The sequence below is a fragment of the Meles meles genome, chromosome 8, assembly GCF_922984935.1.
Source record: "Meles meles chromosome 8, mMelMel3.1 paternal haplotype, whole genome shotgun sequence".
In the NCBI taxonomy this organism is placed as follows: domain Eukaryota; kingdom Metazoa; phylum Chordata; class Mammalia; order Carnivora; family Mustelidae; genus Meles; species Meles meles.
Genome location: NC_060073.1, coordinates 14666624 through 14691543, shown reverse-complemented (window position 1 = coordinate 14691543; position 24920 = coordinate 14666624). Strand labels below are relative to the sequence as shown.

General features: G+C 35.2%; 2 protein-coding genes and 1 pseudogene across 2 annotated transcripts; 2 read left to right on the top strand and 1 right to left on the bottom strand.

Annotated features, from left to right (window-relative positions):
• The first annotated feature begins 769 nt into the window (after window positions 1-769).
• On the top strand, window positions 770-3086 carry LOC123949769 (olfactory receptor 1052-like). The gene is made up of 2 exons (XM_046017385.1): window positions 770-806; window positions 2116-3086. Exon 2 carries the CDS (start codon window positions 2148-2150, stop codon window positions 3084-3086), a length of 939 nt encoding a protein of 312 aa, XP_045873341.1. The 5' UTR covers window positions 770-806; window positions 2116-2147.
• A 7602-nt stretch (window positions 3087-10688) lies between these two features.
• On the top strand, window positions 10689-11748 carry LOC123949180 (olfactory receptor 1052-like). Its single transcript, XM_046016533.1, has one exon. The coding sequence runs from the start codon at window positions 10810-10812 to the stop codon at window positions 11746-11748; it is 939 nt and encodes a 312-aa protein (XP_045872489.1). The 5' UTR covers window positions 10689-10809.
• A 947-nt stretch (window positions 11749-12695) lies between these two features.
• LOC123949179 lies at window positions 12696-13519 on the bottom strand (annotated as a pseudogene).
• Between the last annotated feature and the right edge of the window lie 11401 nt (window positions 13520-24920).

Here is a 24920-nt window from a genome sequence, read left to right as displayed (position 1 = left end):
TTGGCCCTTCATTTTCTTCTATTTATTCTAACATTCAGGAAATTAAATGCCTTCAGGGAGACATTAAGGTCCTGAGAGTTTCCTACATCCCTCAAGAAACACAGAGGAACTTTTAATCATGTATTTATTATATCCTTTTGATTAGAAAATTAACTCTGGGGACTCTATTCCCATTTGCACTAAAGTAAATATATAAGTAAAATTTTTGACCGTCTTGCTCTTGCTTTCATACAATGGAGGCTCTGCCTGTGATTATCATATATTAAAAGAGAAGTTTGAATTTCAGTCCTCCTACCTGTAACTACTATCATTTATCCAATTTTTGTATTACTGTAAGTGTTAGACAAATACAACTTTTGTGTATGATTGATTAATTGTTTTGGGAGGAATATAGAGAAATATCCATTGGAATGAGCAGTTGTAAGTTTCCTAAATAAGCTAACGTATGGAATTTTTTTTTTTTCTCTCACTGGTAAGTGAAACTCACTTATCTCACTTTCTCATATAAATATATTTTACAAATCAGTTAAAAATGCAAAAAAAAAGATGAAGGAGACATAAAAATTATGTTTTAAGTTTATTCTTATAAGTACAGAGTAGGAGGAATTTATAATTTGGCCATTTATTCTTACCCCTTATCCTACACATCAATTTCTTTTTCTACATTAACATCAAAATTTTTAGGCAAAATCTTCTGAAACAATGAAAAATCAATGTTTTAATCAGTGTGGAATGTTCTTCCCTGAAGGATGAATTGCATCATGTCATAATTACATATTCCCATAGGGATTACTTACCTATCAGTGTAGATATTCTATGTCTAACAGTTACCTCATTTCTTGCTATTTCAATAATTTTGCAATTTTTTTCTGAGTTTTACCTACTGTACTAAAGAAATAGTGTCTCCCAAGTAAAAGAATAATGAAACCATCAAAAGCCTCTCCCTTTATTCTCAAGATGTAAAACGATAACCTTGTGAACTGTTTAAAATATTTATTTTTATGTTCCATAAAATGTAAAAAGAGAGTTATATTTTCTCAGACAGAATGTAATAATCAACCATTGTGTATTAAGTGGAAAAGACATAGCATATTTTAAGAAATGTGCTGCAATATCCAAAAAATATTGTAAAAATGTATCCGTATGTTTTATAGCTTTGCTTTATTTTATAGGTTTACATTGCTCTTTATTCAAAAAAGGTTAAAAACTCTGTTTTCTGAGTCTCCTGAGTAAGATATTTCTATTGGGTTTCAAAAGCCAATCACTTCTGTTTTAGAAATTTATTTTTTCATTCGACAGTGATAAAGAACAAGCAGGGGGAGCTGCAAGGGAGAGGGAGACACAGACTCTCCACTGAGCAGGGAACCTCACACGGGGCTCGATCCCAAGACCCTGGGATCATGACCTGAGCAGAAGGCAGCTACTTAACTGACAGCCTCCTAGGCGCCCCTCAAAAGCCAATTATATAAGTTGTTCACATTCTAGCTCAGACTACCCTCTCCTCTAATCCTCTGTGGCATTTTTCTCAGAAACCAATACTTCTGGCTATTTTCTAAGGATGACCTTTCGGATATTAAGGCTTTGTCTTTCATCACATTCAACTTACAAAAATATTGTGGTCTATGAAGTAAACATGAAGGCACTTGTGGAATTTCCCTGTTCAAATGCCATAGTATAGTTAATTCTTATATTTTGATGTATTTGACATTAGCTACCATTAAATCCAAAGTGAGAAGTTGAAAAGAACTTCCATGAGAAAACAGATTAAATTTCCAACCTTGGCTTTTATGCTTTATAAAACAGATTTTGCATGGCATATATTTTGGAATGAAATTCACTTCAGCTTTTTTTTTCCCCTTCATATAAAAATAGAAACATTTAAATGCACCTTGAAACTAAGATCGTAATGTTTCATTTTTTTTATTCATGGAATTTCCTTTTGGAATAGACTAATAAACAGTACTTGAAGAGACTGGAGGCTTCCTAGTTACATTTTTCTAATTTTATAGATAAAACAACTGGGAAAGAAAAGTCAACAATTCAAGTTGCAAGGCGAGTTAGGGATTCCAAGTGGTCTTGATGGTGTGGCATGATCGTTCTCAATTTCATTTTTCTTATCATTAACAGGTACCAAGAAACACACACACATGACTGATGTTAATTTTACATTGGTTACGGAATTTATCCTTTTGGGACTGACAGATCATGCTGAACTGAAAGTGGTCCTCTTTGTTTTGTTCCTGCTGATCTATATCATTTCTTTGGTGGGGAATCTAGGAATGCTCTTTCTAATCCAAATAACCCCCAAACTCCAGACACCCATGTATCATTTCCTTAGCTGTCTGTCATTTGTTGACGCCTGCTATTCGTCAGTCTTTGCACCAAAAATGCTGCTGAACTTCTTTGCTGAACGGGAGACAATCTCTTTCTCAGCGTGCATCACGCAATATTTTTTATTTGTGTCACTCCTTACCACTGAGGGCTTCTTGCTGGCAGCCATGGCTTACGACCGCTACATGGCCATCGTGAACCCATTACTTTACACAGTGGCTATGACTAAATTTGTCTGCATTGCCCTGGTCATTGGGTCATGTGTAGGAGGCTTCATCAACTCATTGACACACACAATTGGCTTGGTGAAATTGTCTTTCTGTGGGCCAAATATCATCAGTCACTTCTTCTGTGACCTTCCCCCACTATTGAAGTTGTCATGTTCTGACACATCCATGAATGAATTGTTGCTTTTAATCTTCTCTGGAGTTATTGCTATGATCACTTTCTTGATTGTGATGGTCTCCTATGTCTTCATTGTTGCTGCTATCCTGAGGATCCACTCAGCAGCAGGTAGACACAAAGCCTTCTCCACCTGTGCTTCACATTTCACAGCTGTGACTTTATTCTATGGCTCTATAAGCTTTAGTTACATCCAACCGAGTTCCCAATATTCCTTAGAACAAGAAAAGGTGGTATCTGTGTTTTATACCCTGGTGATTCCTATGTTAAACCCAGTGATTTACAGCTTGAGGAACAAGGAGGTGAAAGAGGCTGTGAAAAGAGCTATAGAAATGAAATACTTTCCTTGTTAATTTCATACCATATGTGTCCCATAATAGCATATAAAGAAGTTCTCTGGATAAGAATATTTATATAAATTTATTGGTTTTGAGCCCAAAGGAATCCTAGAGTTTACTTAATGGGAGCCTTCTATTACACAGCAGAAGAAAAAAAGTCTACAAGAATAACAGATACAGGAGATATGACTGGTTATTGTGTAAACTAACCTAAAAACCATAGTGAGATCTAGGCTACTTATCTCTGGACAGTTGAAGACATTTTCATTCCTGTACATGGGTAGAAATGAATACATACAAATAGATACACAGGCACATAAACAGACACACAAATAGATGTACAAACACAAGATTAGTAAGTAATAAAGTATCTCTTAACTCAGTATCTCTATTAAGCACAGAAATAAGCAAAATACTTGTAAAGCAAAGAGGATTGGTACATGAATTATCCACAGAGCTAGCATATGCATGTTCCGAAATTATCCTGGATTATTTATAGCCTGACATTTTTCAAAATAAATGCAAATACTCAAAAATAGTCTGAAAGAGAACTTGGGTTCTCTTTTGCCTGTGTGATTTCATTCCCAATGTTAGTCCGGACCATTTCCCTGTTCCTGACTTTCGTTTCCATCACTACACACAAAACTGAACAGGACAGAACACCACACTTTTCCTGCCACTCCACATGGAAGTTACTAATATTTGAAGAAAACTTACAATGAAGAGTTTGACTTCATGTTTAGAAAGGAGGCCTCCAAGATAATCCTGGAGTCATGAATAATCAGACTCATTTCCCTTTTTCATTAAACATCTCCCAGAATCTCCCTTAGACTTTAAACAAGAAATTTCCTGGAGGTGTTCTATTCAGGAGGTAATCTGTGCTGTGAATTCCAGGTAGGGAAAATATGTGAAGCCGTTGTTTTCCCTCTGACTCAAATTGTGCGTACAAGTGGATAGTGATGAAATCAGACCCATAAATATTGATTTTTCCATAGTATCTCTTCCCCCTAAATTGCTGTAAAGTCTCTTTTATCTGGAAACAAACCAGCGTTCTAGAGAATATCTCCATTTACAAATAAAATTATATTTAATTTTTTGAGACTCTTTTAAATATTGAATATTAAGGGGTGCCTGGGTGGCTCAGTGGGTTAAAGCCTCTGCCTTTGGCTCAGGTCATGATCCCGGGGTCCTGGGATCCAGCCCCGCGTTGGGCTCTCTGCTCAGCAGGGAGCCTGCTTATTAAGAGGCAACAAGGCCAAGCAGCACAATGAGACAGCTGAATTGTCTTTAAATATTAATGCATGGTTTTCCATGGCTCATAGATTAAACTTTTATTTTCTTTCCTCTCAGTGACAGACAAACTCATAAGTGAATGGCTCCAATATCTGTGAAGGTAGCAAAACTGAAATGTGAAAAAAGATACCATATTGGCATCCTCATTATAATTAGAAATGCAAGTGAAGAAATTCATATGAAAGTTTACTTTTCAGAATGAAATAATCACACCAACAAAAACATCATATAACATTTGTATGGTCCTTTATAATTATCCAAAACCATTTATTTATTTATTTTTTTTTAAAAGATTTTATTTATTTATTTGAGAGAGAACACAAGCAGGGGGGAAGGGCAGAAAAAGAGGGAGAAGCAGACTCCCCAGCTGGACAGAGAGCCCTCCAGGTCCCAGGGGCCATGAGCTGAGCCTAAGGCAGATGCTTAGCCAACTGAGCCACCCAGGCACCCCTAAAATTATTTAATATATTATTTGAAATTGAGTCCCATAAGGCTACATATATGTGACATTTATATATAAGAGGCATTCATATGAATGAATTAGTATTAAAGTTTTGATTTTCAGAAAAAAATAAAAAGCTAAAATAATAATGATAAGTGAAACTAATTTTCTAACATTCTTCACAATTTTTTCAACACCAGTCAATATCTTATATTCTAAAGTATCAAACACAAAGCATAGCATACAAGTCAGGTGATTAAAACTCAGAAAAACAAATTGAGCTCATCCTGTTACAATTCTCACCCCTCATAAAATAAGGGGCTGGCCAGGATGTAGATAAAATAGTTTAATAAGTGGGCTCCTGGGTGGCTCAGTGGGTTAAAGCCTCTGCCTTTGTCTCAGGTCATGATCCCAGGGTCCTGGGATCGAGCCCCGCATCGGGCTCTGCTCAGTGGGGAGCCTGCTATCTCCTCTCTCTCTGCCTGCTTCTCTGCCTACTTGTGATCTCTGTCTGTCAAATAAATAAATAAAATCTTAAAAAAAAAATAGTTTACTAAGTGGACACGGGAGGGAGGGGTGTCATTTTATGGAACAAAATTATGGTAATTGTTTATGTAATATTGACCTTCAACTCATCCTAACAAAGAGTTACTGTATTATAATATATATAGTAACTATATTATAATATAAACTACCTGAATGTTTGAATAAGATTAAAAAAAATCCCTTTCTTAAATTGTGAGGCAGATAAAGGGTGTATGGCAGATTTGTAGGATGAAGATTGGAAAATGAGTAATATATTTTATATAATGGGTAATATACCCTATATATATATATACCTGACTCATATATATGCATATATGTGTGTATATATAATTTATATATGTGTTTATATATGTATATTTATATATTTATATACACACACATATCAGTAAATACAACTCAGTTAAGCAGATTCCAAATATCCTTAAGTGGTTAATATACTTACTCAATTAGAAATAAACAAGGACTTCATGAATGAAATACCTGACACTATTTCTTCAAATTCCACATAAAATATCACAAAATTGAGAATGGGAACTTTTAGTTCCAATCCCTCTATCCCACCCATAAAATCGGTTACTGCTCAACATCAACACTTGGAGAAATCGGGACTCAGCAGATGTTTTTCTAGCATGACTTTCCTCTCAGCTCACAGAGAATATCTATTAAATGTATGTTATTTTTTTTTATTTCACATGGGTTGGCTTGGGGTTTGTAGTTTAGAAATTGGCCTAACTCATCAGAGAAATAAGTTGCTGGCACTACGTGGACAAGTCATGAGTACATTTGCACCATGGTCATGTTTGTTATTTTTTATTTATTAAGAGACCCACAAGTCACAGTTCCCAAGATTTGAGATTTGATCTTGTGCTCTGAATGCAATAGTAATTGCATCAACCGCAGCTCTGATGGCCATTTTCAGTTACTCCTTGGTCAGTTACAGCTTGTGAACAAATTGTGACCCTCAGCATTATGGATATCTACGAAGTATATTGTCATCCTATCAAAACCCTAATTTGCCAGAGAATGCCCTCTACAAATGGTCCAGTGTTTGTCACCTTTCCCCTATAAAACCAGCTTGTTAAATTTTACCAATTAAATATGACTTTTTTTTTTTTTCAATTTAAGCAAGACCCATCTCTTTCTTTAGAGTTGGTACCAATTAGTCTTAGATATGTCTTATGAAGTCTTAACATTCATATATTCTCACTCTTCATTCTTAGACTGCTTCATTCTTAGACTGTTCGGTGTTTGCTGAATCAGAACAGTGTCCTTAAGGGCGCCTGGTTGGCCCAGTTGGTTAAGCCTCAGCCTTCAGCTCAGGTCATGATTTTTGGGTCCTGGGCTCAAACGCTGCTTCAGGCTCCCTGCTCAGTGGAAAGTCTGCTTCTCCCTCTCTCTCTGCTACTCCCTCTGCTTGTGTTCTCTCTCTCTCTCTCTGTGTCAAATAAATAAATAAATAAATAAGTAAAATCTTGAGGAGGTGGGGAAGAATATTATCCTGAGTCTAATTTTTCTCACACTGGATATTGCCTATCTTTTCCACTATTTTTCATGCAATATGGTTTCAAATTTCATCATTATTGTGTTCACTCCTTGTTTGTCAATATTAAAATGCTGTATGGAATAAACAGTAAAAGCAGCACCAATTTTTACATGACACAAACATTGTATTAAGATATTGTCCTACTGTTTCCTAAAGTCCACACTCAGACAACTCCTTTAATTATTCTGAGGCATGTGTAATGTGAATCATATGGATCAGGATATTCAATTAAATAAAATTACATGATTAGAGGTAATTAGGAGTTGTGAAGTACCTGAACATACTAGACATTTAATAAATAAAAACAACCCCAATGAGTATCTTACTTAATATTTTTTTGCCAAAGAAAAATATGTTCTTGTTAGTTAAATTAATTATACTGTTCCCTGTGTGTTAGCCTGTTTTAGCTATTGCTTCATTTTAATATCATTGCAAATTCTCACTACCTTGTTCTTGTACAGTTGTGTTTGTTGGTTTGGTTGCATTTGATCTCTATCAGTGACTTATTTATTCTTATTTGCCCCTCCCCTTTTTTACTGAATGTAAATGCCTACCATTTTATTCTGATTTACCACCTTTTATGTTTTTTTTTTTTTTTTTTCGTTCTATCCTCCTAGGAGTAGCCTACTTAGAATTTCTAAAAATTACATTTATGTTCAACCACCACTATGACAAAAATGTTAAACTTGTTATTTTAGTGTCTAAATTGGATCAATTATCTCTTATATTAAAAGTGTATGAACACTCTATCTGGTGATTACTGATTGCTTCCCCTTCTTTTGGGTTATCTCAAATTGAAATATATGTCTATTTTCCATAATTACTACCAATAATAATACATGTATGTAGCACCATATGGTCATTAACAAATGGAATTTAGCCCTCTTTAAAACTAAAAAAAAAGATATATATAATATATATTATATATATAAAACTATATTATGTAAATTATGATAAACACTGATGGAGTTCATTTTTAATAATTCAGGGATTATTTTGCAGAGGCATATATAGTTGAGACATGAATTTATGTGACAGTTTTTTCTAAAACTGAGAAATGGCCACATCCATGAATTGCTACAATTTGGAAAGATAGTGCTGAGACTTTACCTCCCCCAAGTCTCTCTTTGCTCTTTTAATGAAACATAGTGTCACAGAATCACTGGGGATTCCATCCTCCAAAGACCCTGAACCAAATATAAGCACAAGTCAGGAAACTGAGAGAAAGGTTTAAGCTTCATCTCAACACCAGGTAGGTGTTATATTTATGTGTTCTAACAAGGGAATTACAAATGCCTCTCCAGTTTTCAAAAACAGCAACTCTTAATACATGCTATGAAAGGAATGTGAAGAAAAATCATCAGCTTCAAATCCATTCAAATTATTGAGATAAGTGCAATAGTATTAGACCATTACCACATCAGATAGCTCTCTCTCTCTCATTTTTTTAAGATTTTATTTATTTATTTGAAGGAGAGAGAGAAAGCACAAGCTGGCAGAGCAGCAGAAGGAGAGGGAGAAGCAGGTTCCCCTCTGAGCAGGGAACCTGAGGCAGGGCTTGATCCCAGGACTCTGCACTCATGACCTGAACCAAAGGCAGCTGTTTAACTGAATGAACTACCCAGATACCTCATCAAATAATTCTCTTAAAATAATTACTGGGTTTGGGGTGTCTGGGTGGCTCATTCAGTTAAGTTCCAATTGAATTTTGGCTCAGATCAAGACCTGTGTATGGCTCCCTGCCTGCTCAGAGGGGAGTCTGCCTGAGATGCTCTCCCTCTCCCTTTGCCCCTCTGGCTCATGCTTTTTCACTCTCAAATAAATCTTAAAAAAAAAAAAATTAATGGGTTTATTCCTTATTTCTTCAGGTAGCTGTATTTAGAGCTTACATATAGTTATGTAAATTACATAAGGAAATTACATAAATTACAAAAGGAAATTTATTTAAAGAAATTCTTTAAAATTTAAGTTTAATTATTACAAGCTGTGAATTGTATTAAATTTGAGAGAGTGGTGATTTTGGCCCTGTTACCAGAGCTAATCTTTAGATTCAAAGATTAATTTATTCTGTAAAACTGACTTTACAGTTAAAGAAAAATGGCATGAAAGTCTGTCCGGATGAAAATTACTACTTATTAAATTAAAATCAAAGAAACACATACAAAATCAGTGACTTAAGAGGAACCTCATTGTCAAAGTAACAAATTGGATTGTTTAAAGTCAAGGGAGGCAGGCAAAGCTATCTAAACAAAACAAAACAAATAAAAAAAGCAAAGATCCAAAATATTACTTTAGTCAAAAGCCGTTTATCCAGTATGTCAATAGACAGTCTGGTGTCTGTTTTACTTTGAATATTTAGGGACTGTGCCAGACGTTTTCATATATTTTCTTATTTAATTACCGCAGCTACCTTCTGAGAAAGATTCATAGAGGAAATGGCAGTTAAGCTAGAAACTGAGACTTAGACATGAAATCAAGGTTTTAATTGAGCAAAAAAGAACATGTCCTTCTTTTTCACCTCTGGCATTTTAGTAAAGTAGACATGATCAAAGAAATCTGGTCCCAAGGTTTGCAACATTTGGCTTGTTACTAACTTTATACCACAGTGAGTAAAGGGCAGAGATCCAAACTCATGTCATTCTCATTTTTTTTTCAATACCAGGGAAATATTATTCCCAAAGCCTGGATTATGAAATACCATATTCATTAATGTTCAATAAAAATAGATTCAATTGTCAAAGTAATGTGAAGCATGTTTTATTTTTATTTCTCTTATTGGAAACTCCCAAAGTGTAACAATCCACCATGTATTCCTTTAAATCTTGGAGTGAAAAAAGCATTCCACAAAAATTATTTAATCCTGTGTTTCTCTAATATACCTGCTAGTATAACCTCATTTTTTTATGTATTCTGGGATTATATGAGAAAGCCTAAAATAAAATTAATTTAATAATCCTTTTCTTGATAAAAATCTGCATCCATGCATGATCTAATGTACCAAAAGTATATGCATTGTCCTTGAAATTAGGCTTGAGGTCTTTTGACTGCAGAGATCAAAACATATTAAAAAGTATCTTGATTCAATCTTAATGAAAAAAAAGTCTGACATGGACTAATCCACACCATTGGCTAATAAATGCTCTTGGAAATCAGAAAATGAAATGACAAATATCTGTTAGAATAGCAAAGAACAACTTCCTGGAACAAGTGAGTTTTAACAAAGAAGAAATTTATGTAGAAAATGATTACTGGTTTTCACTCTCTATTCTAGACATCCTTAATTCTCATTTTCCATTTTTTATGGATAGTCTATAAATCTAATCATGTTTATATTATGTGTATATATTATTGTGTAACATGTATAATATTTTATTTCTTTTATTGTTTTATTTATGTATTGCTTTATTTTATCTATTATTATTTTATTTATTTATAGTTACTTATTTCATTTGTCTAAGTTAAAAAGATGTCATAGACAGTAGTTTTGTTAGATCTCTCAGAAATTTACCTGTTATATATTGAGTTTTTGTGTACTTTGTTAAGGAAATGTTTTTCCTAAATTACAGGGTCCTTGCCTTATGTTCTGGAATCCGGAATATGCTGTTACCCCAGGTCCATCTCCTAAACTCTTTCTGTTAAACCTACATTCCTATGAGGCTTTCCAAGGGAGTTTGGATTCCTCCAAGGTTCTCACAGGGCATAAAGTCAGTTTATACCCCCAGAGGAGACTTCAAATCAACCGAAGTCTCTTATCAGGCTGATTTCTCACACTTCCTGTGGACTGTGATTGTTAACTAAGACCGTGCAGTTTTCTAAAAATGCTAGTTGAGTGAATGCATATATTCATGCTATACTTTGCTTATTTTCATTGTTCTCTTGCTCCCTGCAGATCTCCCGTAGTAGGGGACACGTAAATGGCCAACAGAAATGTCAGTGTGGTAACTGAATTCATTCTCCTGGGGCTGACTGATAACCCTGATCTGAATATTGTCCTTTTTGTGCTATTTCTCTCAGTCTACCTCGCCACTGTGGTGGGCAATGTTTGCATTATCACAGTCATCTGGGCTAGTGCCCAGCTCCATTCCCCCAAGTACTTTTTCCTTTGTCACTTGGCTTTCTTGGATTTCTGCTATGCCTCAGTCTTTATTCCTAAAATGCTGGTGAGCTACACAACCGGATGGAAAGACATCTCCTATCGTGGTTGCCTCCTTCAGTACTCCTTCTTCAGCATGTTCCTGACCACCGAATGCTTCCTGCTGGCGGCCATGGCCTACGATCGCTATGTCGCCATTTGCCGCCCACTTCATTACAAAGGCCTCATGACCCACACATTCTGCGTCCACTTGGTGACTGCTTCCTACCTGGTGGGTTCTGCCAGCTCACTTACCCACCTGAGCAGCTTGCTCAGCCTGTCTTTCTGTGGGCCCAACGTCATCAACCACTACTTCTGTGATATCCCACTGCTCTTTCAACTGTCCTGTTCCGACACCCAGTACAGCAAGATTTTATTCACTGTCCTCTCTGGCACGACATCAGTGACTACCTTTCTGATAGTGGTCAGTTCCTATCTGGGAATCTTCCTCACTGTCCTGAAGTTACACTCCACAAGGAGCAGGTATAAAGCATTCTCCACATGTGCCTCTCACCTAATAGTGGTGACTCTCTTCTATGGATCAGTGATATTTACTTATCTGGGAAGCAGCTCTAAGTACCCACAGGAAAGAGCCAAAATCCTGTCCGTGTTTTATACTCTTTTACTGCCAATCCTGAATTTCCTGATATACAGTGTGAGAAACACAGAGGCCAAAGAAGCAATGAAAAGAATTATTTTGAGAAGAATATTGGCTCAGTGATGGTAAATTTTCAAGAAGAAAATTTAAGGAATGTTTATTGATTCTGTAGGCAGGTGCATTGTTAAATACCTGTGAGATTTGTTGGAGGAAAAAAATGATATTTTCAAATGTATTCATTATTGGCTTTTGGAAACACACAGACATATATATTTTATATATAGATATATAAAATATGTTATGTATGCATGCATATATGTACATATACGCACAAAATACATTCTGCCTGGGAGGAAATACATTTCCTCCAGCCTCTTAAGTTTACTCTTTGAGGACCTTTGAACTGACACAAGATTAATAAACAGAGTTTGTTCATATGTATAGAAGATGCACACACAAAAAAGAAGCTTGTTCAATAATTAGAGGATGGGAGTTCATATACTTAATTTAGCATGTGAAAGGCTTTTGCAGGAAGAACAAATGGGCTTTTGAGGGAACAAAGGAGAGAGAAGAGATTTTGTGAGATTGCTTGTTTATACAGGGTCAAGTGGTCTACTTTGTCTTCTTTCTTGGCAGAAGAACCCCCAGGGAGAGAGAAGTTACAGCAGCCTGACTCTTAGAGGTTCCTGCTTTTAGTCAGATAAGGGAAAATCTGAAAAAGCCTCTTACGCAACAATTGAATCCAAAGTGTCTCCGGTTAAAAATAATTTTATGCCACTATGTAATTTGGATCTGTTATATTTGCAAATTATTATTTTGGATCTCTACTAACTCAATGAAAATCGGTTATAGAAAGTGTCCTCAATCTTCCTGCTGCTTTACAACTCTAGAGGAGCTGACTTATTTCACAAATGAGAAAATAAAGCATCAGTAGACATAAATGCTCACCCAAGACCAGAGGAGATCAACCTCTGAGAGGTAGAATTCGAGCACACGTATATCCACACACTTGCACACAGACCTCCACCCATTTTTTTTTTTTTTTTTTTACTGAATTACTGAATATTTATTGAGTACCACTGTATATCAGGCAAAGGAACAGAAACAAATTGTCCAGAGTTACTTTTAACTGCTTCAGCAATGCCTGAGTCCTCATCATAAAAAAACCCCATTGTGCTGATTAGTATCCATTCACTCTTTGATTAATCTTCATGTACAGTTTTCTCGTCTACTTTCAAATCTTGCATAATGTTGCAGACCATTAAATATTCCAAAGGCTGTCTCTAAGACCAGAGGAATCACCATTGCTTTTATCTCTGTCTGACAAAGCAGCAGCCAGTAAAGTAAAACCCTTCCTTTCGGTGGCAGTGGAACAGTATGATACTTGACTGCAAGGCGTCCATTTTTAGAGAAAGCCAAACCACAGGGATATAAAACACCACATATTATGCTAATCAGTGAACTTCTCAGAACACAATTTTCCTGGCTTATATTGCCCAAATACAAGGCATCCGTTACAAGGAGCTTATAAGTGACTACAGTAGACAAAAACGGAAGTGTAGTCAGTGATGCATATGTCTTCAAAGTGTCATGTTTAACCTTGAAGCAACGTCTGAAAATGAAGTTGGCCATTATTCCAGAGAAACTAGCTGCTGTTCCAAGGAACGCTGTGCCATATATATTTAAAGTCTTTTCTTTTCTAAGATATTCAATTTTTTTTTTCCATGATTTCGATGATCATTGGTCTTCTGAGTTTTGCATCTGCCAGAGAAAGACTGGGCTGACCATGTGAGTATGTTGCCATTCTAATGTCCTTGGGCGCTTCCCCGGCTCTCACCGGCACCACACCTGCATCCTTCAGGTCAGCCCCAGCCTCACGCCCGGGCGCCGCCATTCTGGTGGCTCACATGACTAGCCCCTCCACCCATTTTTAAGAAACAAATAGAATTCCCTGTGTTTATTTTGTATTCCATCTTTACCGAGAACTGTTACAACTGAATATTTAGCTTAAAAAATAATTCCACAACCTCTTTTTTTTTTCTTTTTAAAGAAAGAGTGTATGAGCAGGGGAAGGAGGGCAGAGGGAGAGGGAGAGAAGAAACTTAAGGAGGCTCCACGCTGACCATGAAGCTTGATGTGGGGCACAATCTCATGGCCCTGAGATCATGACCCAAGCCAAAGTCAGGCGTCAGACACATAACTGACTGAGCCACCCAGGTGCCCCTCCACAGGCTCCTTTTTAGGGCAGTTCCATTTCTGGCCAATGTTCAATATTTCTTTTTAAAGTAGGCTCCACACAAACATAGAGCTTGAACTCACTACCTGGAGATAAGAGCAGCATGCCCTACTAACGGAGCCAGCCAGGCACCCTCGGTGTCAGATTTTTAAAAGAAATACCAAAACTACAATGCAAAGGTATTCTGTCATATCAGGATTCACTTAAAATCAGCCTTTAGGAACCTTCAATAAAACAGCTACTTGAAAATGCTGATAAAGATGTGGTATATATATACATTGGAATACTACGCAGTCATCACGAAACCTGAAATCTTGCTATTTTGCAACGACGTGGATGGAACTAGAGGGTATTATGGTAAGTGAACTAAGTCAATCAGAGAAAAACAATTATCCTATGGTGTCCCTGATGTGAGGAATTTGAGAAACAAGACAGAGGATCATAGGGGAACGGAGGGAAAATTGAAACAAGGTGAAACCAGAGAGGGAGACAAACCATAAGAGACTCTTAATCTCGGGAAATAAACTGAGGGTTGCTGGAGGGGAGGTGGGTGGGAGGGATGGGGTGGCAGAGTGGTGGACCTTGGGGAGAGTATGTTCCATGGTGAGTGCTGTGACTTGTGTAAGACTGATGAATCACAGACCCGTACCCCTGAAACAAATAATACATTATATGTTAAAAAAAAAGAAGAAGAAAAAGAAAATGCTGATAGTTTCTTAAACAAAATGACTATTAAGACCCCATGTTGCATATCTTCTTCATCCTATATACTATTTATTATTCTGCTTACTCATTTGGTCATCAAGAACTGTCCAGTATCATTGTTGTCACCACAATTGTTAAGCAAGCAAGCATAGCCTTTGGCTAACAGCACTTTTGCAATAGCTAGTGATCAATGGCTTTGAGTGTGTGAAAAGAATGTTTATCAAATGGAATGATATCTAGCTCATAGCAATAAATCTATCCTCTTAAAATCTGTAAGTCTGTGGAATTTTTTTTCTTATTGTTTGACAATTAAATTTATTTATTTATTTATTTATTTATTTATTTATTTTAAGATTTTATTTATTTATTTGACAGACAGAGATCACAAGTAGGCAGAGAGGCAGGCACAAAGAGAGGGGGAGGCAGGCTCCCTGCAGAGCAAAGAGCTCAATGCAGGGCTCGATCCCAGGACCCTGGGATCATTACCTGAGCCGAAGGCAGAGGCTTTAACCCACTGAGCCACCTAGGTGCCCCTGACAATTAAATTTAGATAAAGATGTAATATAATGTGTTAAAACAAACTTTATTTTACTGTTTCTGTAAGGTCCATGTTTTCTTCCAGAATAATCCCATTTTCAAATATTTTAATATAAAGGCTTTTCAGTAATCACTGCCATTGTTATAATCAAGCATCCAAAAGCAAAACTATCACCTAATAAGGGAGATTTTAGGCAATGGTAAACAGTTCCTGGATATCTCATAATCACACTATAATTTAATGTTAATTAAATTTAATTTAATGCTATTAAAACCTCCGTTAGTAGTAGAATGCTAATGATAGACATCTATCTATAGACATCTAAACGTATCTATTTATCAAGTTATTTATAGATAGATACATAGTTTGTATGGCAAAATTAAGGCATTAAAGTGTTTGGCCCTACTTTAATGAATAGTGGTCAGACAATCCTGAATTAATATACATAGTTGTGAATATTACACATTTCAATGTTCCAATTTATTTAAGTTCTTTTGCAGGAGAAAACAACAATGCTGATAAAACACGATGTCGATGTATACAGAATTGAAAAGGTCAAGGCACAGATTGTAATTGCTTCATTATTGAAAAAGTGTCAAAAAGAAGGGATTAGATTTTTGTTTTACAGGGTTTGAAGGATTTAAAAAGGTATGAAAAGAAAGAAATTAAATAAAATGAAATTTTAGAAATAAGTAAATAAGAAACTAAAAAAAAAAATTGAATTAAGTGCATTTGGAAATCAAAGAAATATATCTTTAACCCTAACCTGGCTTCTTAGAAGCTGTGTGCAAATACATTCAACTCAATGTAATGAGGCTTTGCGATATATGATATCCTGAGTTCAAGGGATATGCATAGAGAATAAAGATAGCTTGAAAGATTCAAGTCAAAGATGGACAACAGTTTGGTGAGAGTTTGAAGGGAGGAGTTTTAATTACCAGATGGATGTTATGTGTATTGACTTAATGCCATTTCAACAGTTAAGCATTGTGCTGATGGATATTAAATAGTTTAATACTTAGGAATTTCAAAGAGCTGAATATGACCTCTTTTTTGATGCCATGTTCTTTTTTCAAAATTATAGAAATGTAAAATTGAACGAGATGTTATAATCTGTTCTTCTGGTGAGAAAACCAAGTACTGAAGAGAAGGAAATGCAACTATATATTGTATATGCATTTGGGCTCATTACTTGTTGGATAATTAGTGGCAGTCTGAATTTCATTCCCTTTCCCTTATAACTGTAAATGGCATTATAGAGCAATTTCTTTTGCAAAAGAAATAAGAAAACTAAGAAAGTCTCAGAGTCACATTCATACTTTTTTAGATATCTAAGCATTTTGTACTTATCAAAGAAATATAGTTATTTTTATGAATGTCCTTCAAATTCCTAAAACCCAGCATTTTAAAGTAATCTTACCACTGTCTTTGCACCTAATTTCTATTCTTATACTATTATTTTTCTAGACAAAAGTATTTCCATACATTCAATCACACCAGTCGAGTATCCAGCAAGTCAGCATAGATTTGTCTATCTTACTTTATTCAAATATTTATTGTTTTAGGTATTATTGACTCTGGTTCCCAAATACCCTTAAAATCAGTTTCCTCTCCTTCATTAATAATCAGTGCTGCTGTCTCAGTTCAGGCCTTATGTTCTTGAACCCTAACTATTGAAATAGTCTTCTGACTTCTTCCATCGTTTCCCTGCTCTTCACTGTGTCTCTATTCTTAACTCAGAGAAAGGTTTTGGCCATAATTCTTTCCTTAATGCCACATACATTCTCTCATTTTAATAATTTATACTTATCTTTAATCACTTTCCAGGGCCAAGAGCAAGAACTCCCATCTTTCTAAAGATCTTCTTGATAACATCCTTGAGAAAATTACTTCCTCCATTGTTCTATCATTGCACTGTATTGTAACAATGGATTGTGAACTTTTGTTTTTACTCTTCATTCCTCTTCTGAACTGTTCTTTTTTAATTTTTAAAAATATTTTATTTGTTTGACACAGAGAGAGAGAGAGGGAACACAAGCAGGGGGAGTGGGAGAGGGAAAAGCAGGCGTCCTGATGTGCAGGGAACTAGATGTAGGGCTCCATCCCAGGACCCAGAATCATGACCGGAGTGGAAGGTAGGTGCTTAATGACTGAGCCACCCAGGCATCCCTGAACTATTTAGTCCTGTAAGGAAAAGACTGCACCTTATTCAACTTCACAGTCTCAAGATTACTGGGATAGTGATTATCACAATAGCAGATACACAATACTTATTTGTTTGTCAATACTTACAGTACTTACTTACTTGTGTAATAAATCAGTGAGTTAAGTACTTCAAAGAGTGTTTTTGTTTTTTGTTTTGTTTTGTTTTTACTTATGATGTAATAGCATATTTAATACTGAGGAGTAAATAAAGACAAATTTTAAATTAGGAGATTTTCCATCTAGTACAGTTAAAAAAATTCAGACACTTATAGGAGTCAGGTTTTCAATAATATTTAAAGTGGTGGGCATATAAATAGTAAACAAAGATATAAGGAACTATTCCTGATGCTTAGTAATAAAATGTATACCTACAAAATAACCTTTGATTTATTGAGCTCTATTATGTAAGGAGCTTGAAAAGATATAAATGATCAATGGAAGTAAGGTATGATGACATTGATGATCAGGGACAATCTTCCTTGAAATTAAAAATTTTCAGACCACTCTAGACTGTTTTCCACTAATATGTAACAAAAAGTTGTAAGTTGGTCCCAAAAAAGTGTTTCTGGTACTTAGCTAAAGAAAAGTTAACATTTACTCTGAATTACTTAAAAAAAGAGAGAGAGAGAGAGAGAGAGAGAAGTCATGATGAATGTAATGTCCAATGGTGGAGAAAACAGTTTAATAAACATGGGTGTACAGATGTAATAGATTATTGCAATCTCATTTATACAAGATATTTTGTATATAGTATTTAATTTCATCTTGACAAACACATGAGGCAGGTACTACTTTGTCATTTTATAGATACGGATGCTGAGGATGAAAGAGATTAAGAAACGTTCACATGGTCATAAGGTAGTAAATGATATTTCAAGACATAAACTCAGAATTATGTTTCTTAAATCTATGCATTTTAACTATAGCACAGAGTCTTCATTTGAAAAGTTATAATTACAGAGACTTGGAAATTCAAAAGCATCGAAAATATGTGTGACATATTCTTAAGAGAAAAATATGGGTGCGCAGATAAAAATAGAATATGTAGTCCAGATTCTGGTTTCCAAATACCATCCTTCCATAAAAGATGGCAAGGCTCCTTGGAGAAGTAGTTGTTTCTGGAGCTGAGTCCAGGAAAATATAAGCTGAGCCTGGAGCTTATTGTGCTGCCAGAGTGTAAGAGGTGAGAGGAAAAAAAAAGCATGACCAAAGAATAAAGTGTATAAGAGTTAATTTAATGATGGTTCCATAGCAGACCTGGAATAATTTGAGCAACAAAATAAATGATGGTAGTGCTGGATAATCCAAAGAAAAAGTAATTATAGTGAGTGCATATCCATATAATTAGCTAACTAAATAAATATACAAAAGAAAGAACAACTCTTCCTTACAGAATAATTTCATTTAAAATAGGTTGAAAGGTCCTTTCATAAAGGTGGCAGGAAGGTGAACAAAGAAGACCCTTGCTCCTCCCAAAGCTGAAGCCAAAGCAAAGTCTTCAAAGGCCAAGAAGGTTAAAAGGCCGCCACAGCCACAAAAAATGACCTGCACATCACCTGCTTTCTCAAGGCCCAAGACACTGCTCTCTGAAGGCAGCCCAAATATTCTCCAAGGAGCACCCCCAGGAAAAACAAGCTTGACCACCATGCCATCATCAAGTTCTACCTGACAACTGACTCAGTCATGAAGAAAATAGAAGATACCAGCTTGCTTGTGTACATTGTACATGTCAAGGCCAATAAGCACCAGATCAAACAGGCTGTCAAGAAACTCTATGACATTGATGTGCCCAAGGTCAACACCCTCAGGCCCAATGAGAGAAGAAGGCATATGTTTCACTGACTCTTTGAAGATGATACTTTGAATGTTGCCAACAAAATCGGATCATCTAAACTGAGTCCAGGAGCCTAAATCTAAATTTTTTCCCTAAAATATATAAATTAATAAATAAATAATAAAAGAAATGGAAAGAACGGGGAAATGGAAATTTGCAACAACAACAAAAACATGTAATAATAATTGACAGAGGAAACATTTTGGTGGGTGCCCAAAAAAATAAAGAGAATATTTACATAATCTAAATTACCTTCCTCAAGTGTACATAAATTACAAAGCAAAGTCCTAACTTTATGGTGAAAAAGTCCCACAGACACTATAGTAAGTAATTGATCCAGTTTAAATCACTAGTAATATCACTCATTGACATCATGTATCCCCAGAGAAGATGAAAGGGCAATACACTACCTCTCTGGCATATTTTCCCTGTAATGAATTGCCTCCATTTAAACACAAGAAAAATATCAAGTAATCTTCTACTAAGTGTTTGATGAGTAATCTTGACAAGTGTCATAGTCACAAAAGAAAAGAAAAGAAAATGGGAAAGTCAGAGATCACAGGAGACTAGGGAGTGATGACATTAACCCAGCATAATGTTCTGGACTGGATCCTGGAACAGGAAGAAAAAAAAAAGCATTTGTGGAAAAACTGGTGAAATTGAATAAAATACACAGTTTAGTTAGTATTATTGATTCAATGTAAATTTTTTAGTGGCAATAATTGTACTTTGATTAAGTAAGAAGTTAACATTTATAAAGCTGGAAAAAGTACAACTCAAAACTGTAAATCCAAAAGTATCTAAATAAAATACTGAATCTAGCTGAAAACTAGAACTCAAAATGGGTTGATATGAGCAAATATGAATTCAACTGAGCTGACATTCATTAAATTTATTAAATGTCCAATGATCCTATACCATGGTCAACCATAAGCCTAGAGGTTCACCACATATCAGACTATCGAAGAACTGAGCCAAATTTTGAATCTTGAAAGAGGCAACTAACTCTAAGTGATGTGAAAGCAGAGGCAAGATCATTCTCATCTTTGAAGTCTGAGAAAGCATAATGTATGCACACCTCAGAGATATTGCATGTTTGATTCTAGATCAGTACAATAAAGTGAGTCAAATTATTTTTTTGGTTTCCCAGTGCCTATAAGAGATATATTTGCATTATGCTGTAGTCTGTTAAGTGTGTAATAGCATTATGTCTAGAAAATCAATCTGCACACTTTAAAAGTGCTTTAATGATAAAAAATGCTAACCATCATCTGAGCTTTCGGTGAGCCATATTTTTTTTTTTTTTTTTTTTTTTTTTTTTTTTTGCTGGTGGAAGTTTTTGCCTTAGTGTTGGTGGCAACTAATTGATCAGGGTGGTAGCTGGTAAAGTTTGGAGTCACTGAGGCAATTTCTTAAAATAAGATGACAATGAAGTTTGCTACCTCAGTAGATTCTTCCTTTCACAAATGATTTATGTATACCATGTGATTCTTTTTTTTTTTAAAGATTTTATTTATTTATTTGACAGACAGAGATCACAAGTAGGCAGAAAGGCAGGCAGAGAGAGAGAGAGGGAAGAAGGCTCCCTGCTGAGCAGAGAGCCCGATTCAGGATTAGATCCCAAGACCCTGGAATCATGACCTGTGCCAAAGGCAGAGGCTTTAACCTGCTGAGCCACCCAGGTGCCCCACCATGTGATTCTTTTTGATAACATTTTTCTCGCAGTAGAACTTTGTTAGAATTGGAGTCAATTCTCCCAAACCCTCTCACTAGGTTATCAACTAAGTGTATGTAATATTCTAAGTCCTTTGTTATTTTAATAGTCTTTGTGGCTTTTTCACCATGAGTAGAGTCCATTTCAAGAACTCATGTTCTTTGCTCATTCATAAGAATCAATTCCTCATCATTGAAGTTTTATCATGAGATTGCAGCAATTCAAATATAATAATGGCAACATTTCAAATATTGCAAGAATTCCCAAAATGTGACGAAGAGACATGAAATGAGTAAATGATATTGGAAAATGACACCTACAATCTTGTTGACAGAGAGTTGCCACAAACCTTCACTTTGTGAAAAAACAAACAAATAAACAACAACAACAACAACAACCCACAATATCTGTGAAGCCCAATAAAGTAAAATACAATAAAACAGTCTTGTTTGTACCTGTCACTTAATAAATGCTTAATAAATGTATGTTGAAGGGTCTGGGTGACCCAGTCAGTTAACCATCCAACTCTTGATTTCAGTTCTGGTCATGATCTCAGGGTTGTGAGATTGAGCCCCACGTCAGGCACAGTGCTGGGCGTGGAGTCTGCTTAAGATCGTCTCTCCCTCTGCCCCTCCTTCCCTGTTCCTTCTCTCTCTCTCTCTCTCTATATATATATATATATACATACATACATACATACATAAAAACGTTCATTGAAAAAATGAGTAAGAGAATGGGTGGAAAAATGGGTTTTCAGGTATACAATCCAAACCTTTCAAAGTGTTATTTTTTCAGGATACATAGAAGGGCAAAACCAAACATCTACTCCATTTCTTTTGTCTCAATATCTGAGTACACCGATTATCTATAAATGGTATGGTACATGTATAATAGATTTTATTCCTTCTTAACAATATCTGAAGTGACAAGTAGGATTAGAGATGCATTTTTCCCTTTCCCAATGAAGAATCTGTCTGGTTTCATCATCATAATACCAAAATTTAAGTAAACATAAGTAAATAAGAGACTATAAGAATTACAGAAGAAAAATAATTTAATTAGACAAGTCTGTGAGATCCTTCAAACCTGATGTTTGCCAATCATCCATGGACATGAGGCATTTTTTTTTAAATTTACTTTTGTGGGTCTGATCCTACTAACCCAGAATGTTTTTTAGGGGTGGGTCTAGGAAGTTTCTTCAAAAAAATAAACAAACAATAAATGGGATAATGATGTAAATTGAATTCCTATCAGCCGATCATGAAACTCAGAGCAGAGAGCAGAGTTTGATTTTTTTACTTCAAGTTTCTTACTTATTTTCCTTGATAGCATGCCTGTTCTCAATCAGGATTTTGTGCATACACCATTGAACACAATAAGCTAAAAGTCACTCAGTGCCTGCAATAAAAATAAATATGTAGATGATTTGTTGACATTGTAGTAGCATAATTTCAATATATAATAATACCATTTGATCAATAAATAGGAAAAAGTTTATTTTTCCTTGCTGGGAGGGTTGTCTAGGAAGCCTAGGCAGAGGCAACAGTAATCTGATACTCTCTGACATTGTGTATCTCATATATTTTATAATATTTAGTGCTTTAGAAAAGCTTTGTATATATACATATGTGTGATATATACATTATATCATAATTACATCATATATGCATATATATTGCATATATGTAATATCACATCATTACATATGTGTTGTTAAATATATGATTGTATATTATATATCACATCATATATTATAGTCAAATATATTATATAAATATTTTAATATATTTAAGTATATCATTTATAATATATAAACATGTATCATGTATATATTACATATATGTTAATATAAAAAACCAAGTTTCAAAACTATATCAATTACATTTTTCAGTATGTTTATATAACCATTTAAACTGAAATAATGCAAAAGGAAGGAATATGTATTTCTGAAAACTTCCACTGGAAATGTATCTCAGGCAAATTAAGGATAGGCCTTGGGGTACAATTAAAATGCAAATCTCAAGAGATGCTAATTGGCCAATTCTTTTATGATACAAGCTTGAGAATTTGAGGAACAGATGCTGCTATGAGAAGACTGTTAACACACTAGATTTCTGAAGATAATCCTTTGTTTTGAGACTGCTTTAAAAATACATGAAGAACAAGACAAATCCTGAATATGAATATAGGTTTGAGCTAAAACATTAAATTTTAATTATCAAGAAAGCATATAAAAATAAAGTTATCTTAGTTAACTTAGCTGTTTTATTCTATTTTATCAATGGAAGGTAATAGACACATTACCCAGAACTGTCCTCAACACCAGCATTTTTTTCATCAACTCCATAAAATTACTAGAGGTTCGTTATATAGGAAATTTAGCCCCGGGCTAAACCACAGCAACAGATCAAGGACATCGTATTAACAATTCATGAGATCCAGAACTGTAAATGAGGCAAGTGTATGTCAAAAATTAATGGTGAATTTGGTGAATATTGTGTGTTTTCTCTCCTGTCCTCTGATTAACCTGAAAATAACTGGAAGATGTCTCACAGAGAAGGTGTCCTCTGGATAACTAATTCCCAGGTGAGTCTAATCTTATCATCTTCTCTCTGTAACTCTGTGTGTGAGTGTGTGTTTCTCACACTGAAAACCTTTTCCTTTTTACATGTTCGCCCATTCCTTCCAGTCAGACTTAAGAAAAGTGCTTCTAATAATAGGCAAGACAAAATTCCTTCATTGATTAAATGCTTGTTAAACAAATTGGTAAAGAATAGGGGCCCTTGGGGCGCCTGAGTGGCTCAGTGGGATAAGCCGCTGCCTTTGGCTAGGGTCGTGATCTCAGGGTCCTGGGATAGAGCCCAGCATCTGTTTCAGCATCCCTGCTGAGCAGAGATCCTGCTTCCCTCTCTCTCTCTGCCTGACTCTCTGCCTACTTGTGATCTCTCTCTGTCAAATAAATAAATACAATCTTTAAAAAAATAAAAAAAAATTAAAAAAAAAGAATAGGGGCCCTTGTAAAGGTGGGACACTATTAACAAATGATTAAGTCTAATTGATAGATCGTCAAGTCCCTTTGGGTCCGCTCGGATGGAGTGTCAAACATCAGAAACAAACTAGCATTATCAACCATATTTATGTCAACTGAATTAGGCAAATGTTCTCTGTTTTTCTAATAAGATCACCTTGTATTTTAATCCTTTGTTGTAAATATAACAAATCACATTTATTTTACTATTTATAGTCTTTTTATTTTTGACATGGAAACTGCCGTTTTGGGTGATCCATTGGTTATTGCCTGATGTCATCAATAACCATGTGCTCTATGTTGGGAGCAAACATGTTTGCTGAGTGCATACACAAAACAATTTCACTATATTATACACGAACTCGTGTTTGGCCTTAGCTAGCCAATAGAAAGTATACGTGACAGAAAAAACAAGTATGAAGAATTTTAGCATTCACATATAAAGTAAGCAGGATATTTTATATTTTTTTTCCTTAAAACATTTAACAAAGCTTTATTGAGTCAAAGAAATGATTAGATGTATAGATGTGAACCTATAAAGTATCTATTAGGTGTTGACAAATTAAGACCGCCACACAAGGGTATCATTAAATTCACAAATTATAAAACCTTCTCTCCTTAATAACCTTTATACTTTCTAAAAGTATCATATAATTAATTCCAGTAGATAAATTGCTAAATGTATGATTCGGGATCCATGATAGGCTGAGGTTGAAGAGGGTGTGTACCAGGGGGAATTTCTTCCAAAAATCCTTCCAGATAGCTATCTTTTAGAGGGCTACCAATTCCACACAACTGTCATCTTGGAAGTTTTTACTACTATCTGCCAGTTCTGATTTAAAAAAAAAAAAAAAAAGGAAAATCGTGTATACATTCTCTATGAAGTTGAAGTCACTAATTATGTACTTGCCATCTTTTACTCTCTCATTATTGGAGTCTAAGTCAACTCTGATTATTAGGTCTTTAAGTTTGAATCATCCTCTAATTTTTGTTACTGTCATTCAGCAGGTAAGTCAAAGACCTGAGTTGATACAA

Coding starts and splice junctions, on each gene's coding strand:
- LOC123949769 (XM_046017385.1), top strand. CDS start 2,148: ATGACTGATGTTAATTTTACATTGGTTACGGAATTTATCCTTTTGGGA.
- LOC123949180 (XM_046016533.1), top strand. CDS start 10,810: ATGGCCAACAGAAATGTCAGTGTGGTAACTGAATTCATTCTCCTGGGG.